At 36.4% G+C, this 17,107-nt stretch overlaps 1 protein-coding gene across 1 annotated transcript; it reads left to right on the top strand.

The window, feature by feature from the left end:
* Positions 1-1,271: 1,271 nt before the first annotated feature.
* LOC137920337 (kinetochore protein NDC80 homolog) lies at positions 1,272-16,021 on the top strand. The gene is made up of 14 exons (XM_068763636.1): positions 1,272-1,363; positions 3,086-3,269; positions 4,033-4,128; positions 5,522-5,607; positions 6,839-7,031; positions 8,454-8,588; positions 9,291-9,379; positions 11,050-11,165; positions 11,555-11,765; positions 12,377-12,515; positions 13,233-13,366; positions 14,067-14,208; positions 14,914-15,116; positions 15,844-16,021. The coding sequence occupies exons 1-14, from the start codon at positions 1,308-1,310 to the stop codon at positions 15,983-15,985; spliced, it is 1,926 nt and encodes a 641-aa protein (XP_068619737.1). The 5' UTR covers positions 1,272-1,307; the 3' UTR covers positions 15,986-16,021.
* Positions 16,022-17,107: the final 1,086 nt, after the last annotated feature.

Consider the following 17,107-nt stretch of genomic DNA (forward strand, 5'->3'; position numbering starts at 1 on the left):
ATCGTACTCCAACAAACATACTGAGAATATGAATAAATTATTTATTTAAAAGAATAACACAAATAAATACGTTCGAATATAATATCGAAAGTACTTAACGAAATTACAATACCCGGCGATAAATATTGCAGATAGGCTTTTGGATAGAGACAATTGGCTGATTTCGGTTTCGTAGAGCGTTATCTCTGTCGCACACTACCTACGTTACATTTTGTTACTCGTGCGACAGAGCGAAATTAGCTGATTGTCTCTTTCCAGAGGTCGATGTGCAATATTTATCACCGGGTACTGTAAATAGTCTTGTCTTGTATTGGCTCGCCGTGTTGCTTTCTGCTACCCCGTTGCTTCCTTTTTTTGTGTGGGTCTTTGTATTTAAATTACTTATAAAAGTTGCAATACGTTAGCATTCTTATCTATAATAATTAACTTTAAATCATATATAGATGTACAAAAGTTACATCAATGGTAAAAAAAACTTTTTTTTAATTAATTGTCCTTCACTATCTGTATTTGCAGACTTTGTAGTGCTAGAAGTTATTGGTCTTCCAAATTAAATAAAATTAATATATCTCTCTATCTCTAATATATCTATGTGTATCTAATCTAATAGATCATTATAAATACAACGAGTGTGAACAGGTATAAAGGCATTTTGATCACAATTGAGCTTTAAGTTGACCTCTCTAAAGCTTTTATACAACCGCACAACTCTTAACCCGCGAGCCAAGGCTAGTGGACTTTATGAGAAGTCACCTCTGCCAAGAAGTCGGCCACAACTGACCGCGCTACGTGTAACGTTGTCACAAAAGACACTAAGTTAATTTACGTTGTTACAACGCGACATTATTAATCCTGCAGGTATTCTGTATGGAATAGTCATGTGGTCTACTTCATACACCATTTATTTGAATTAGGATAGAGAACTGCTTTATTTCTAAAGTATTTTGATCAAAGTCCTGTAGTATAATCTAGGGGTACTGTACGGAGATACAATGAATCATTTTTATAATTAAAATCTTTTAACGTTTATTTATTTATCAGTATCTAGATTGTATCTATAGAATATTATAGAAGAAAAGAAAATTGTTCAAACATAATTTTAAAAAAAATAACTGTGGCTGTAAGACCTGCGTACGTTTTGTCATTAGAAAAAAAACTTTGTTGTTTTCTGTTGGAATTTGAAATTTGACAATTAACTCAACGATTGTTTTCAAATGTTCTTAAATTGTTGTTAAGGCGTTATTTTTGAAATAAATATTGTTTTTGTTTAATTTTATCATATTAAGTTAATAATTAAACAAGAAAAAATGCTACCAACAAGATATGGTGTATCGGTACCATCATCAATGACTCGAAAATCAAGGTAATATAATTTATTTCAAAAATATCATCACTTCATGATTTATAGTTCAGGAATAAACAGAATTCTGACCGTTAAGAGTAAAGATTTATTATTAATGTTTGTACTATTATGACGGAATTAGATACGAACTGTAGTAATACAATAAAACTATGGGGTTTTAGTGAACTGAAAAAAATATATAAGTAATTATCAAATATCTGCAAAATATTTATTAATTTCAATAATTTCCTTCTGAATTATTTATAGTGAGCTTTTGTCTCAGAACCTAGCTGAACTATTATATCTAATGTTTAAATGTAAAACCCTTTTATATATTCTAGCTTATAAATTATATAATGTTTATGCTTATGAAGTACTAGGATCAATTGAGTTCGAATGTATACTTTAGGTTCATAAGTAAATATAAAGATATTTATTATTGAATGTATTAATATGGATTTTTAATGTTGGAAATAGTCTCAAAAATTTGTATATATATTTTTGAGTAATCCTTTTTATACAATCTTTACTTGGAAATTCATGTAGCTAAAAAAATCATTCTTAATGATGCATTAAAATTTCAACATTATCTTATGTTTTGTGTTTCTGGATATCAGAAATTATACAAATCATAAAAACAGCTAATAATATATTATAACGTAATAAAAATCTTTAAAAATGAAGAAATTCTTTAAACCCAACACTTGCACTAGACACATCCAACCATTAGATTAACCATATATCTGATAAGATGCATTTTTGGTTCACTCATAATCATGCAGCATGTTTGTTATAAAATAGTGAATACTTGAAAAAAATATTTTTATTTCCAATTTCAATTTGTATTTTTATATAGATTGAATTTTCACTGCACACTAATTTAATTTTTTTGTGTTAATTTTTTTTTACTAAAGATAAACAGTTTTTATCTTATAACTACTTATGTTACATGTTTCTAACATGTATTTAAATTATTACTTCTTTTGCTTGATTTTTTGGTTTAACACTAAGTTTCTTTTTTAATTTTTGGTACATTTTTTCTTCTTCCGTGGGATACAATCTTATTTAATTTACATTTTGTGGGTTAATTATTTAGGATTATCACCACTCACAGGCAAGTTTCCAAAGGATGGGCAGCACTATCTTCTGCTTACAATACCACTCCGGATCGCCAACATACCTGCCAATGGTTCTCCTATAGATATCCTTGGCGGAAGCCTACGCCATGCAGTGAGTGCCTATTATCTGAAATGATGATCTTTAAATTAACTTCCGGAATAAACTTACAATTTGAAGTTATTGGCCTGTTACTTTTTTCCGAGACAAAACTAAAATATATCAGACATGACATATATCAGAGTGATTATATAATACACTGCAAGACTTCATTATTTGTAAATTTATTTTTCTTGTATTGTTTTGGGCAAGAATAGGCTTTAATTTACTATTAAATTTTCATGAGAAATGTAATGTTTTGTTTTTACTATTTTCATTAATATTTTCCATATGTTCTCTTTGTAATAAACTTTCTCTCTGTTCCAACAATATCACAATGAAAGGATAGGTAGGTTATTTAATAATAAGTATACCAATAAAATTTACAGATTATGTAAAAAGAATATATTCTAAAAAAATTCTTGGTTAAAAATCCCTGCAATAAATATTATTGGTGTGAATTTTAAAATGTATTAGTTTGAAAATTGTTTTTCATCATTCATTTTGAGACTTGTATATTGTTTACAGATTGGACGGCAAACCATCGTTGCTACCTAAGCCTAGGGTTACCAGCTCGATAGACCGCTATTCGACGGAGGCACGAAGGCCTAGTGCAACGGGCGGACGCTCCAGCAGCGCGGAGGCTCCGAGAGCGACGGTCGGCGCACGACCTAGCAGAGATGCCTCTGCCTCCAAATCATCCATGAATGCAGTATGTACTTATAGTACACCACCTTCAAATCATTCATAATTACATAAAGTATATCTTCAACTGGTCACTGTAAACTAGACTTTATTTATTTCGATGATTTCCAGTTTTACTATTGAGTTCTTAATGTGATTTTACTAAATATACATGACAGAATGATGTAATGCGCCGATAGATGGCGCTATTAATAAATTTTCTGGTGATACATTTGACATGGGTAGCCACATATAGAAGAACCATGAAGTTGAAACCCCAGTTAATATAATCTTCAATGTTCCAAAAAAATAAATTAGATGTTGAATAAATCTCGGGAATTAGTTTTGGCCTAGTCACGGAAGAAGGAAACCTCCCAATAGCTGGTCCCAGGTGTGAGGAACTTTAAAGTTGAGCAGTTGGGCTAAAGAGCAGAGGTGGGAGGCAGCTTCAATGACAGACATCTTTAAAGTTTTAAGAGGAGAAGAAATTTAAAGATGCATACAAATTTAACAGTTGTTCAAGTAACAATTTATCTTTTCTTTCATCATCCCTTTGGTTGAGCAATAATAGCTTTATCAGGTTTAAACTGATAGAGCGATGAAAGTGCACAGACTAAACTTCCTTATAGTAATCCTGTTAGAGATTTCTCTGTGGGACAACAGTTTGAGTATTTTACCAAGGATTATAATGATTTAGAAGTTGTATGGAGTGACTGGGAGGGTTTTCTAGAGGGCACCTGTGCTTGAGCTGTAACTCGGACAATCCCTAAAATTAATTTTATATGTTTCAGAGATCAAGATCGCAACAAGTGGAGTCTAGATATGGACAGTCGATGTCGACGCCTCTTCGTGCAAGTCAGTACTGTCGGTTGACCACTACGCCCATGGTAATGTATAATTTGATTTAAAACTGGTTAGTTTATTGGTCCGCAAAGTTGTCCAAAAGAAATAAAACATACATTATTGAAGTTGACTCAACAAGCAAATTAAGGAAATAATTGAAATTTTTTTTCATTTATAAGTTTATTTTTGTTACATTTGTTTGTTATTACCAAACTATTGCGCCTCCTTGTTCAACAGAGGCGTTTTTTACTTAGAAATTTAGTGAACTCTAGTGTGACAAGTGCTGTTAGCTTTGCAAAGAAACTCAGGATAATAAAATAAACAAACACATTTATTGCTTTGGAATACACATAACTATAGAATAAATGTCTACGTTTATTTTTACACAAACTACAACTAATTATTACAAATTAAATATGCTGTGTTACGTGTTACCGTGCCCAAGAGAGATTGGGCTTGCTTGGTTACAGTACCCTAGTGTCTACTTTGATTTACAAAGGCCAATGCTGGTGGCAATATGTACGTTATGCGTAGGCCTTCTAGGTGCGGGGCGCGGTAGGAGTTGCTTCGCGTGTGCCTGCTTTGTACTCTGTAATAAAACTAATATATGTCATAGAAATATTCTCAAAAGCATTTTGATGGAGTTATGTCTTCACTAAGATGTAATAGTTGACACTAGATGTCATTAGCACAAATTTCTGATACAACACATCTGTGAAGAATCTATATATATATATATATATTTAATTTATTTTTACTATTGCAAAGCAGCGTCTTGAGAAATTCAAAAGCTTGGTGGGTCATTAATTCTGAAGTGAATCAAACCATTCTGATTTAAAATTTATGGGTATGACTCTATTCACTTTTATTATTAACATTAAATATATGGTACCAAATAGTGTCTCTTAAATTTGAGGAGACAGTATGTATAACATAAAAAAAGATAAAAAAAAATTAATACCTGATATTTAGGAATAAAAAAAACTGTAAAAGATAAATTAATAACAAATATTTTGTTTGACAATTAACAAGATAAATAAAAAAACAAAATTTAGATAAACACTAATTTTTTTCTTGTAAAAAATGGCCAATAATACTTTGAATAAATCACCAATTAAAGATAGAGCCATAATGAAGAATCTATAACAACCGTTTCAAATAGTCCAACACATCTATTCATAGTCTGTTGTATGACTGCATGATATAGAGTAAAAAAATTAAAAAAACAAAACAGATAAACTCTACTACTAGTTATTAGTACTACTACTGCTATAGAGGAAAAATAAATAAAAAACAAAACATATAAACCCTACTATGCAACATTTGTCTCCATTTTCTCAGTTATTTAAATTTTAACAAGTAATTACTGAAGAAATGAATTTCTGATTAGATTTAATGCAAGTACAGTGTATATCACGTTTGTGTTCATTGCAGCAGCGAACGCCGGCCGATGAGCGTTCCAACCGAAGCTGGGAGGCGTCGTTGGAGCGGGCTTTGGCGTTTGTTACTATCAAAGATCAGCGGTGAGTGAACATAAGTACATGGGGGAGGGGGGGTTAGTAAGAGTCTGACACTGTCTGGGCCCTCTGTTCCCAGGCGTCCTATTGAGGATTTCCCCCTTCCGTCTAGAAATTGTAAATAGAAAATAAGCTTCTGACTATGTTAGACAAAATCTTGTAAAATTAATATTTAAAAAAAAGAACATAAGTACAATTTGCATGGACTCAATGTACAGTCAGACATTTGAGACGTTTATGGTTAAACTGACATAAGTGACTTTGTATATAAGTGGAGATATTCTTTCAAAAGTCGTGACTATTTTATTCGAAATAGTTAATCTGTAGCGATAGTAATGCCTCATTCACCTCTCGTTGGCGAAGAAGGGTGCAACATATCGACTGCCAGTGTTGGAAATGATTTTTTTTTAATAACAAATGTAATATAATTGTTTATGGCCACTTGATCTGAAGTATGTATTCAGAGCAAGCGATTTTAAACTGTATTTTTAAGGTGATTCGATATAATGTATCTTAATTCGTTTTGTGCATATTTGACCTGTTGGCACCAGGATGTTGTGGGTATATATGTCCATAGGCAGTTAATATGTTAACTCACTCCTGCATAGTGTAACAAGATGTTTTTGGTAGTATGTTGTCCAAGATCTAGTAGAGCGCTTTGTAACTGGTTGCTATCTAGCATACTTGCTTGCATCTTTGAGCCTTATCAACATAACTCCCGAGTTTTGGGCTCTAATGAACTATGATTTTACTTATGTCATATGTTATATGTATGTGTTTTTTTTGGCCCCCGCTATTGGGGGCTTCTCGTACCCCTATCTTTGGTGGGACAGGGACTTTACGGGCAATTTATTTTTTTCACATAGTTATTTATTATTTCTATTCTCTCCTTTCGTTCTTCACATATTCATTCAATCTATTCTTTCATGCCACATTTCTGCTATCTTTCCCTTTTACTCTGTGACCTTTCATTCCTCCCTCATTACATGTTACATTTTATTTTTATTTTTTTTTCGTTTACATTTTTATCACATTTTATATCACATTTTGAGTTATATTTTATCACATTTTTTCTTATTGTCTATTTAAAATCTTCTTTATTTTCTTTGATTTTTATTTTTTTTGTATCACTTTTTAAATTATTTCCTTGCAGTATGAGAGGAATTCTTCCCTAGTATCCTTTCCGCCTATCAGGGAGGCTATTGACTCCTCCCTGTATATGTATGTGTTTGTACAGGCCTCTGTCGAACGCGGCGTGGCAACGAACTGCGTGCGCCCGCGTGTCGGAGGCGCTGGCCGAACGCATGGAGGCAGGCGCCGGCGCGCTGATGCGGCCGCTTACCATCGCTCGCTTCGTGGACATCACTGGTGCGCTGATATCTGTCGTGCAGCCCAATCCCAAGCTCACCAGCGACAACTACATCGGCAAGGTGACAGCTAACTAAGAGTACATTATTGATCCACTAGCGCCTCTGGTGGGGCTGAACAACACCTCACCTTTCTATTGGGAGACCGGAAAGTAATATCGTTTTCTTAAGTTAAATTCACATGACTACAATTTTAACAAGTTTTTATTTATAATAAACAATACCTTTGTTATCAACAACCTTTTGTCACCTAGTATACAAATCAATGCCGGAGCAGTAACAAATCAATCGGTTTTTCTGTAAAATATGTCGACAGAAACGACATTACTTTCCGGTCCCTCTGATAGCAACTCACTAGCGCCACACTGATGGAACTAAGCCACAACTGTAGAGTCCTAGTAGTCCCTCTCTAATGGTTCAATAACAGGTACACTATTGATAAACGCGCACTTGCTGGATATATCAGCTAATTAGCAGACCACTAGCGGTTCATGCCCTCATATTGTACCTTATATATAATTAAACCAAATTGTACTTCCCACATTCAAATTCGTAAACTTCAAGCTCCTGATTGCGTGTCAATGTCAGAAGAGCTTGCAACAAACTGACTGGTTTTTCCTAGTGCAACCCGCTTTTCGTCTAAAGTGACGGATCTTACTAGGGACTTTATATGAAAGCTCAAGGTCACCCGAGCAATGGAGAGAGAGCTATGGTATTGGTTGTGAGATTGGACCAGGTCATACATAGCTCGAGGAATTGCTCCTCTGGAGTGACAGTGGTCAGGCCACATCCATCGTCCCACTGATGGTCGTTGAGACTGAAAGCTTCTAGAGTGACGAAGAGCCTGTAAACATTGCGGGGGTGGTCCCTCCCTAAGAGGACTGACGAAATAGTTACGGTCTTGCCTTGCAGTGGGCGTCTATCGGCTGAAACCGAGAAACCGTTTCTTTCATAAATTGTAAGGGATCATGTTTATTTATTTTATTGATCTTCATCTTCTCTCTTTTTCTCTTTGATCTCTTTTTCTAAATACTGTCGACAGCAGTGGTTGTGTCCACCACCAAAGTAGTATGTAAATGACTGTCAAACTTGATTTGGCACTGGCAAACTTGCAATCAACATAGCACAGATTGGCAAGTTGAAATGACAATTGGCAAGCCACATAGCACGATAAGAGATGGCCGTTGGGGCGTTAAGATTCTAAAGTGGAAACCATGTATCAGCAAGCGTAAGATTTCTAGGTCGTTGGAAACCGTTGGATACATGCCACTTCCTATCGGACTTATTAGAAATCTGTGAAGGAAGCTATGATCAGCAGTGGACAGTCCAAACTGTTAAAACAGTGATAATGTTAATATATATAGTACATCAAGTAACACATACATGAAAACATAAATAGCCACCTATTTCTGTTTAGCTGTTGGTTTTTCAATAAAAAACAAAACATTACCAAAGGCAACTTGTCTAATTAGATTTGTGTTCCAGCTGCCGAACCTGTGTAAGAAGCTGCTGTATCCTGGAACGCTGTCCAAGTCCTGGCTGCGCACCGTCAACACTCTGCATGCCTTTCCGCACGCGCTGGCTCTCATCGCCTATCTCCTCGACCTCGCCAACCACGTGGTGAGTTTCAAAACTAACAAATTAAAATTTCATATCAAGCTCATGTTATTATTTACTTAGAATGTGTGACAACTTCACCAGTGCTGTGTTCAGGTGTCGGTTACAACCAGTAACATAGTGTACAACAGTTGGATGAAAAAATAATCAAAAGTGCCATCAAAAAAAATAAAAGCAGTCAATAACAAAATTTAAATGTAAAAACACAATAGATATTACCTGACGAAAGAAGTATAAGCCACTGTAAAATAAACGGAGTAAGTAGAAAGTAAGAAAACTTGTAACAATTTACATTGCATTGTAAACATAAGAAAGTATATATAGGAGGAATTAACATAAATATAGAAATAAGTAATATCATATAAGCATAGACTAAGCAAAATACATTGTTAATAGGATAAGATATAACTAGTATTGTACAAAAAAGAATAGATATTATATAAGCGTAAAATAATAATAGATATATAAGAAAGTAAGATAATGCATAACTTTAAGAATTCAATTGTAACAGAGCCGACGGCGGGGGGTTTTAGTCAGTAAGTCTGATACTGCCTGGGCCCTCCATTCCCAGGCGTCCATTTGAGGATTCCCCCCCCCCCCTCGTCTAGAAATTGTTATTTAGAAATATAGGCTCTGTCTAAGTTAGAGGAAAATTTTGTAACATTAAATTAAAAAAAAAAAAACAGTTGGATGTTTTGGTTTCAGGAAATGCCGGTGCCTGACGACTGGTTGTACGTATCGAAGGACGAGCATGCACGTCTTCGCCGTGAGTTCCTCTACAAGTGTTGGCTAAGGTTGGCCCCTTTTTGCTTAAGTTTATAAAAAATATTCCATGGATTCATGTGGGTGTTAGGTTCATGGCGTTGTAGGGAAGAACCAAGTACAGTGCTTAGTGCAAATGATCTGTATACCAGGCTTAACACCACCAACCTCCATCGTCCAGACTTCTTTACCTAACCAAGTTTTACATGGTCCTATCAATCTTGCTTTAGGAATCCACGCTAGAAATAAGCTGATGTTCACTCAGCAGATGGAGGGACTTCGCTATAGTACTTTTTGTTCCTACCTCCACTGTATTCAAATTCATTATGAATTTTAGCGTAGTTGTTGTTTCAGCCCTTAGACCAGAGTTACCCAAACTTTTTTGTGTTGTAGACCCCATGCCATGTTTTTCCGTGTTGGGTAGACCCCCTACATACTTACTTGATATTGATTTCCTGTAAATTTGTAACCGTAGTGAAGTTTAGTGTTAAAAACTTAAAGTAAAAACACATGTTAATTTATACATTTATTAATTGAATCTAAATTAAAAGTACTCAAAATAAAATTATGTATCTGTTATGTAAAATATATGTAACATTAAATAAACAAACTTTTTACTTCATAGGTACCTTTATAAATAATGTAAATGTTTTGATATTATAAGATAGTATGATGTAAGTAAATAGGTACTATCAGTGTATGTGTTGAGATCCACTATCGTGGACCCCCATTTTCGTTTCATGGACCCCCAAATTTCTTTTTGCTGAAGTAGACCCCTTACAGGTTGTCATAGGCTCCTAGGGGTCGATATAGACCACTTTGGGAATCACTACCTTAGACGTTCACTACAAGGTATGATCTTCCCTCAAAGATATCTATTGAGGATATACCATAATCTCCAAGCTTGGTAGACAGATTGGGCAATTGATTAATGTCATACTGCATTGAAACTTTTTTGTTGTCTACAACTCATCTTATATTATTCCGCAACCTGCATTTCCTGTTAAGGCGCTGTGTGACTAGTTATTCAACAAACTCAAAATTATCACATTTTTAACACCTTTGAGAAGATATAAACCGAATCAAAGAAAGTCCAGACTATAAAGGGCATACATATACAGGTCCGGAAAAAGATTGTTTGTTTATCATACGGGGATTACTTTGAAGATGATGAAATTGATTTGGAAGAATAAATAAAGAATTTACACTTTATTGACAAATTCACTTTACTTTTTGATCAAAGTATTGTATCTACAATTTGACCAAGAGGCTGATAATGTCTTTTAATAAGGTTTAATCTTTTGTTATGAATTTGTGTAAGTAGTTTTTTTATTTAAACAAAACATGTGATAACAAAACTTTCGATTGTAAGATATTTTGTTATAGCAGCCTATGAATGAATTATCTTATTGAGGATGTTTATAAAAGCGACTACAATGAAAATAAACTATGTTCTGGGATCTTCTAAAATCAGAAAGTTTGAAGAGATTTGAGAGAGATAGAGAGAGAGAGTTTGAAGAGAGAAAGCACATTTTAAAGCAAATTTTATTGAATTGGAATATTTTGACATTCTTATCCAGATATGCATAAATAATAGCTATAAATAATACAAAGTTGGTAATAAAAAATATATATATTATTTCTGGCACCATATTCTGTTCTCTATGTCCCGATGTAGTAATTTCACCTGATGTTCTTACAGGTTCCAGGAGCCAGAGTACGACTTTAAGGACCTGGATGAGGAGTATCTTCAGAAGCTCAAGAAACTCCTTGGTGATGACGAGAAGAAGATTGCTGAACTGCAACAGATTATAAATAGTAAGTGGAAATTGTTATATTTTAACTCATATTGCACCATTCAGAATATTTTATTGCAGTGTTTTTATTTAAAATATCTAATTAAACAAGTCAAATGTAAATATGAACTTGCTAGCAATATTATACTACATTTTTGTTTCACTTACAAATTGGTTAACGGCCTATCAATCCAATGTTTTGAGTTTGACCATCATGTGGTTGGTTTCAGCGGTCATCTGGTCTGCCGGTCTTGTTATAAATATATGGGGGAAGCTATGTTTAACATTACATGTCCTGTGTCTGAAATAAATGAATGTCCATGCTTCTCCTGAATTTAGGGGAGGCATCATGCTGCATACACCAGCTGTCATGATGACAGAAATAAGACAAGACGTTGTTTTGGTTGTTAGAATATGAATCAGAGATGGAGAATGACGCGGCAACAGCAGCGCGTGCTGCTGAAGCTCGCTTGATGGAGCGCCGCGACGCGCTGCAAGCCGAGCTGCGTGCCGAGCGTGCGGCACGGCTGCAGCTGCGGGCGCGCCTGGACGAGCAGCGCGACCGCAACCAACAGCTGGACGACGCGCTTCGGCGCCTGCACCAGGACCTCGACCGTGCCAAGTACGACGCTTTCCCTTCACCTTCATTACAAATAAGACGTGAACATATAAAGTCCATTATGGCGGACAGTCCCACTACGTCGGATTGTCCTAGCGGCAACATGTGCGCCCTAGCGCATTGACGATGATGTAAGCCAGCGACCCTGATCACCCGGTCGCTCGGCGCGCGTCTCGCGCACTCTGGGTTTGTCCGCACATCAGCGCACACGCAAGCACGCCGTAATAAACTCTCGCTCCGACGCGCCACCTTTGTATAGTGGTTGTGTGAACATTAAATTAGGATTTTCTCAATTGCATCCGTTTATTTCATTACACACCATCACCCGATCTGTTGTTCTATATTCATCATAATGTCAGCCGATAGACGTCTACTGCAAGATATGAGGTTCATTATTTTGGACTGGGCTGTTACTGATTGTACTTTGCAGATTTAGCGGATTCTGTAGCAGAATAAAGAGGGCGCCTAGCCTAAGATTTTCTTTAAAGTAACAAAGTTCCTGGGAGCCTCGGTTTGTATTTTGCTATGTGGTACTATTTTACTGGAATGCCTTTACCTTGTAAAGGTTGGAATGATGAGCTCACTGCTGACATTTGATCCATATGCCGTTGTAGCGCGGAGAAGCAGCGTCTGCGCGAGGAGGTGGCACAGCAGCCAATGTCAGCTAACGAGCGCGCGCGGCTCCTGGACACGCTCAACTACTCGCTGCGAGTGCTCGATTCCAAGCGCGCCCTCGCCGACCAGATCTCCCAGGTAACTGACGCTCTACTCTTACTCCTGAGTATATCTATCGTCTACCCTACCAATATTTTTCCTAATCCTACCAAGAACCTCTTTTCTCTGCAAGTAACTTCTTCTTCACACCTCTTACCTCACCTCTCTGACAAAACTTTCCTCGTCATCTTCACCAACATCTTTATCTACACTTACCTTTTCTCATTACCACCTCCTATATCCTTCCTACCGACACCTTCAGCTATTCCTACCAATGTATAAAATATAAATTTCATGTACTTTATAATCATACTGCATAAAATCATTATGGTTATCTATTTTATAAGTTTATTTTATTAAATAGCGTTCTTAATGGCCGACTTAACCTATTTTATGTCAAAACTTAATATTAAATTTTCAAAATTTTGGATTGTGAAAATAAAACTTTAATACAAAACCGAAAAAGAAATGAAAGCTGTCTTAATCACATTTCAAGTAATATTAAGAGGCGATGTACAATTTTTTTTGAGACACCAGCAATATATTTGACTCAAGTTTATTATTAAAGCTTCATCATCACGCGACTTCCGTACCTTAACAAGGTCATATGTCCTCCTTGTGATTGGACACCATCAGCGCTTGCCGCTCCCTAGTCTCCAGTCCATCCCTTAGGCCCCAGCAGCATTCCGTTATTATGATTCAGTAATACATAATCCTTTATACATCTAATTTGATACCGGCCTGTGCTGGTTCCAGATGGTGCAGAGCAAGGAGATGGAGTTGGCCACGTGGCAGCAGAAGACGCTGTACGACTGCGTCAAGTACAAGCAGAGCCTCATCCAGCTGGCCGCCCAGTTCCCAGAGCTCTCCGACTTCGCCATCGACGAGAAGTTAGTTCCTTTCACCTTAATCCTCATAATGTTCTTAGGACATTTTCTGTTGGAAATATGCCTTCTCGACACACTTCCAATGCGGTTGAATCGGCTTTAATCTAACACCTGCCAAAGATAGTTGTTCAATTTCTTATGATGCTTTAGAGCAGGGCTTCTTAAACTTTTGTCATTCACAACCCCATTTATGATTGCGAGTTTCTTGACCCTATACAAATATAAAAGAAAAATAATTTAATATTTTTCGATGATTTATTTATTACGTAACAATATACGTATAAAAATAGATAGTTTTAGAATTCGTTTTGAAACATACAAAAATCTAAAATTTAAAATTGCACAAAAAAATATAAAATTGTATTTATATTAGTTTAAAACCTTCAACAAATGCGCGTGTCTAGATGCTGCAAGTCCACTGTATTCCGCCAACTCTAGTGGTGTTATGAAATGGTATATATAAATATTTGACATTAAAATCTCTCGCGACCCCAGAATATTGCTACGCGACCCCATTTGGGGTCGCGACCCATAGTTTAAGAAGCCCTGCTTTAGAAGTTGACTTTCATCACTTCAGTTAGTATATATTGAATATAACCCAAGAATCTCGACGTTGGAACTCTAAACAGCTATATTGGTCATGTTTTGTTTATTTTACATACATTGTGTTGCCGTCAAGGATAAAGCAATTTCTGTTCATCAGCGAGCTGATGAGCGCGTCGTGCGCGGACAAGATCGCGGCGAGCGTAGCAGCGCTGCAGCAGCGCTCCGGCGCGCTGGGCGCTGAGCGCGCGCGACGCAACGCGCACCGCGCAGACGCCGCGCGCCGCCACCAGCAGCGCGAGGTCTCCGCCCCCCTCCCCTTACAATACACACACACACTTCACATACACAGCACGCTTTGCTCAACCAGTTCACATGATACACATCCGATACGCAACGCTTAAAAGCAAGATGTTATGTCAACCCACACACAATACACGCCACGCTCTCGCTCCCCCGTACCTCTCGCTCACACGTATAACGCTATATTACTCCCACACTCTCTCGCACACCGGCACTCCTCACCACACACAATAAATAAAGAAAAATTAAAATAACTCAATTAAAATATGCACAAGTATAATTATTTGACTTATAAAAATAAATAATGAAACTACAGGAATATAAAGTACACACGCTATTTTCAAATAAAAAAGTAAATTAAGTTCCTGAACGGAAGTGTCCATGCGTGTCAGTGTGTGTATGTACATATGTGTGCAAGTGGGACGTATTCCGGGACCGCGGAGGCGCCAGGCGACTCCCATAGGCTATTATGAATATACGGTACATTTCTTGGCGAGCTTGTGGACAGTATAAACGGAATAAATAAATAAAAATGATAAATAATTTAATTATAATTTTATAAAACTAGGTAACAGTTGACTAATATGTGACTAGACAGACAGAACAAAACTAACATACAAAAAACGTTTAAAAAACAAAAACGTAAAGGGGATTTAAATGACCCAGTCAGCCTCCATTAATCATTATTTTATATGACACAACAGAAAGAAATCGAGGAACTGAAGTTGTCGATAGAGCGCGAGCAGGAGGCGCTGGAGAAGGAAGAAGCGATAGAGGCGGAGGAAGCGGCGGCCTGGAGCCGCGAGGAAGAGCTGATGAATCGCCGGATTGAGGAGATCAGCTCCGCGAAGATCGAACACGCAGCAGTCGCCAGCGAGCTAGAGCTTTGGGAGAAGCAGGATGAGGCGTGAGTGAACACTTACATTTATTCATTTCAGCCGCAGAACGCCTACTGCTGGGCACATGTCTCCCGCATAGATATGTGCTATTTGTATGTTTAACACTAATCATACCAACACTTATTAAGTACTTATTACTACCATAATAGGTCAAATGACCTGACTTTGTTTCCTGCTTGAATGTGTGAAATAAGTTTTTAGGAAGGAAATAAAAATTAAATTTAATAACTGTAATAGCTGTAGACTGATTAGTAACAAAAAGATATGATATCAAAATTTTCAAAATCAATAACATGAACCCAAATGGGTCATTTTGACCCATAACGGTATATTTAGTGTTAAATAAACTTGGTTGAGGTTGTTGAGTGGGGGTATAATTTCATTTAGAAAAGGACCAATATTTAGCCACTTCCGCACATGCAGTGGTAGTCGTGCAATGAAATGCACCGCCCGCCAGCCCGCTGATAAATGCGCACAGACTCTGTGTTTGGCACTAATCGGTGTAACATAGCTCCTGAAGATGCGTGGAGAGGTGAAACACGTGTTGAGTGAGTTGGTGGTGGCGGTTGTGTGATTCGCATTGTTTGGAGCATGCGCATTTATCCGCGGGCTGGCGGCCGGTGCATTTTATTGCACGACTACCACTGCATGTGCGGAAGTGGCTAAATATTAGTCTTTTTATTACTTAGGATGGACTTCCGCGAAGTAACGCCTGATTCCATTAAATAATTTCAGTTGGCGAAGCAAGTTATCGGAGATGAGGGAGTACATCGCGGCGAAGCGAGAGGAGGCGGGGCACGTGTTGCGATCCGCCCACGAAAAGCGCGCACAGCTCGTCTTAGCCGGCATCCGGCAGTGTGCACAACACACGCTGTGATCACCGTGGTCGATATTTTAATTACCATTGTAAAAATATGTTAATTCCACAGTTATTATCCCATGGCATCACGTGATGTGGTTTAAAGTGTCTTCATCATCAAGACGTCTGCAACAAGGCATAAGCCTCACGCAAAGATCACCGCCATATAATATCAATCCTTCAAATGAGTCAACGGACCAAGTTCAACTCATTTTGACGAATCAAAATCTTTGATATTACATATTAGACCTATTTAATATTATACTTTTAATTTTAGATGTAAAACTAAGAAACTGAAGGTCTAAGATAGCTTGTGGAAATTATATGCGCAGTAGTAATTTATATTAAAAACTTTTCACTGTTAAAGCAATAAATTGCACCAAAGAAACCATTTGCTCACATAAGTTGTATGGAACGAAAACCATACATATATATACAGGGTGTCCGGTAATGAATGGATAACCTTGAAATGTCTTATAGTACAACTTATGTCCGTTTTGAAAAAAAAATGAAACATAATATATCACAAGTAGTACCTTTGATATATTTTTTTTAAAGAAAAGTCGATTTTTTTCTGTCTTATTTTACTGTCTTGAACACTATGACCAAAAATGAATGATTTCTATTGGTTTTTTGTTATTTTATTATTATACACTAACTGTGCTAATAGATAAAAAGTAAACAGTATGAATAACTTTTGCAGTTTTTACTTAAAGAAATTCGCAAATTAATTTATTTCTGAAAAACATGCAAAAAATATTATTAAAGCGAAGCTCAAACCTCTTGGGTATGAAAAAAATATATGAATGTATGGGTGGCCAATAATTTTAAAATAATGTCGGTTTCATGTAGATTTTATAATGGTATAATTCATAAATGTATCTTCCATAAATAGTGACTTATTACCATTAATGTAGAAAAGGAGAAAATTTGACTAAGTAACAAAATTTGTAATATGGGAACATTTTTTAAATTGAATTGTCTCTCTTCAAAACGTCCGTTTTGTTGTTGTGTCCGTATAAGTTGTACTATAAGACATTTCAAGGTTATCTATTCATTACCGGACACCCTGTATATAAAACACGTAGTGCCATCTGTTGTCGACTAGCTGAACTAAACAATTTTAATATCCATTTAAAC

The sequence above is a fragment of the Battus philenor genome, unplaced genomic scaffold (genome assembly GCF_028537555.1).
Source record: "Battus philenor isolate CCGP_79_NKW_IND1 unplaced genomic scaffold, ilBatPhil1.0.hap1 SCAF_18, whole genome shotgun sequence".
NCBI lineage: Eukaryota > Metazoa > Arthropoda > Insecta > Lepidoptera > Papilionidae > Battus > Battus philenor.

Excerpts from the sequence above, each read along its gene's own strand:
- LOC137920337 (XM_068763636.1), top strand. The coding sequence starts at position 1,308 with ATGCTACCAACAAGATATGGTGTATCGGTACCATCATCAATGACTCGA. Across the intron at positions 1,364-3,085 it reads TCAATGACTCGAAAATCAAG|ATTGGACGGCAAACCATCGT; the intron begins GTAATATAATTT and ends TATTGTTTACAG. Across the intron at positions 14,209-14,913 it reads GCCGCCACCAGCAGCGCGAG|AAAGAAATCGAGGAACTGAA; the intron begins GTCTCCGCCCCC and ends ATGACACAACAG.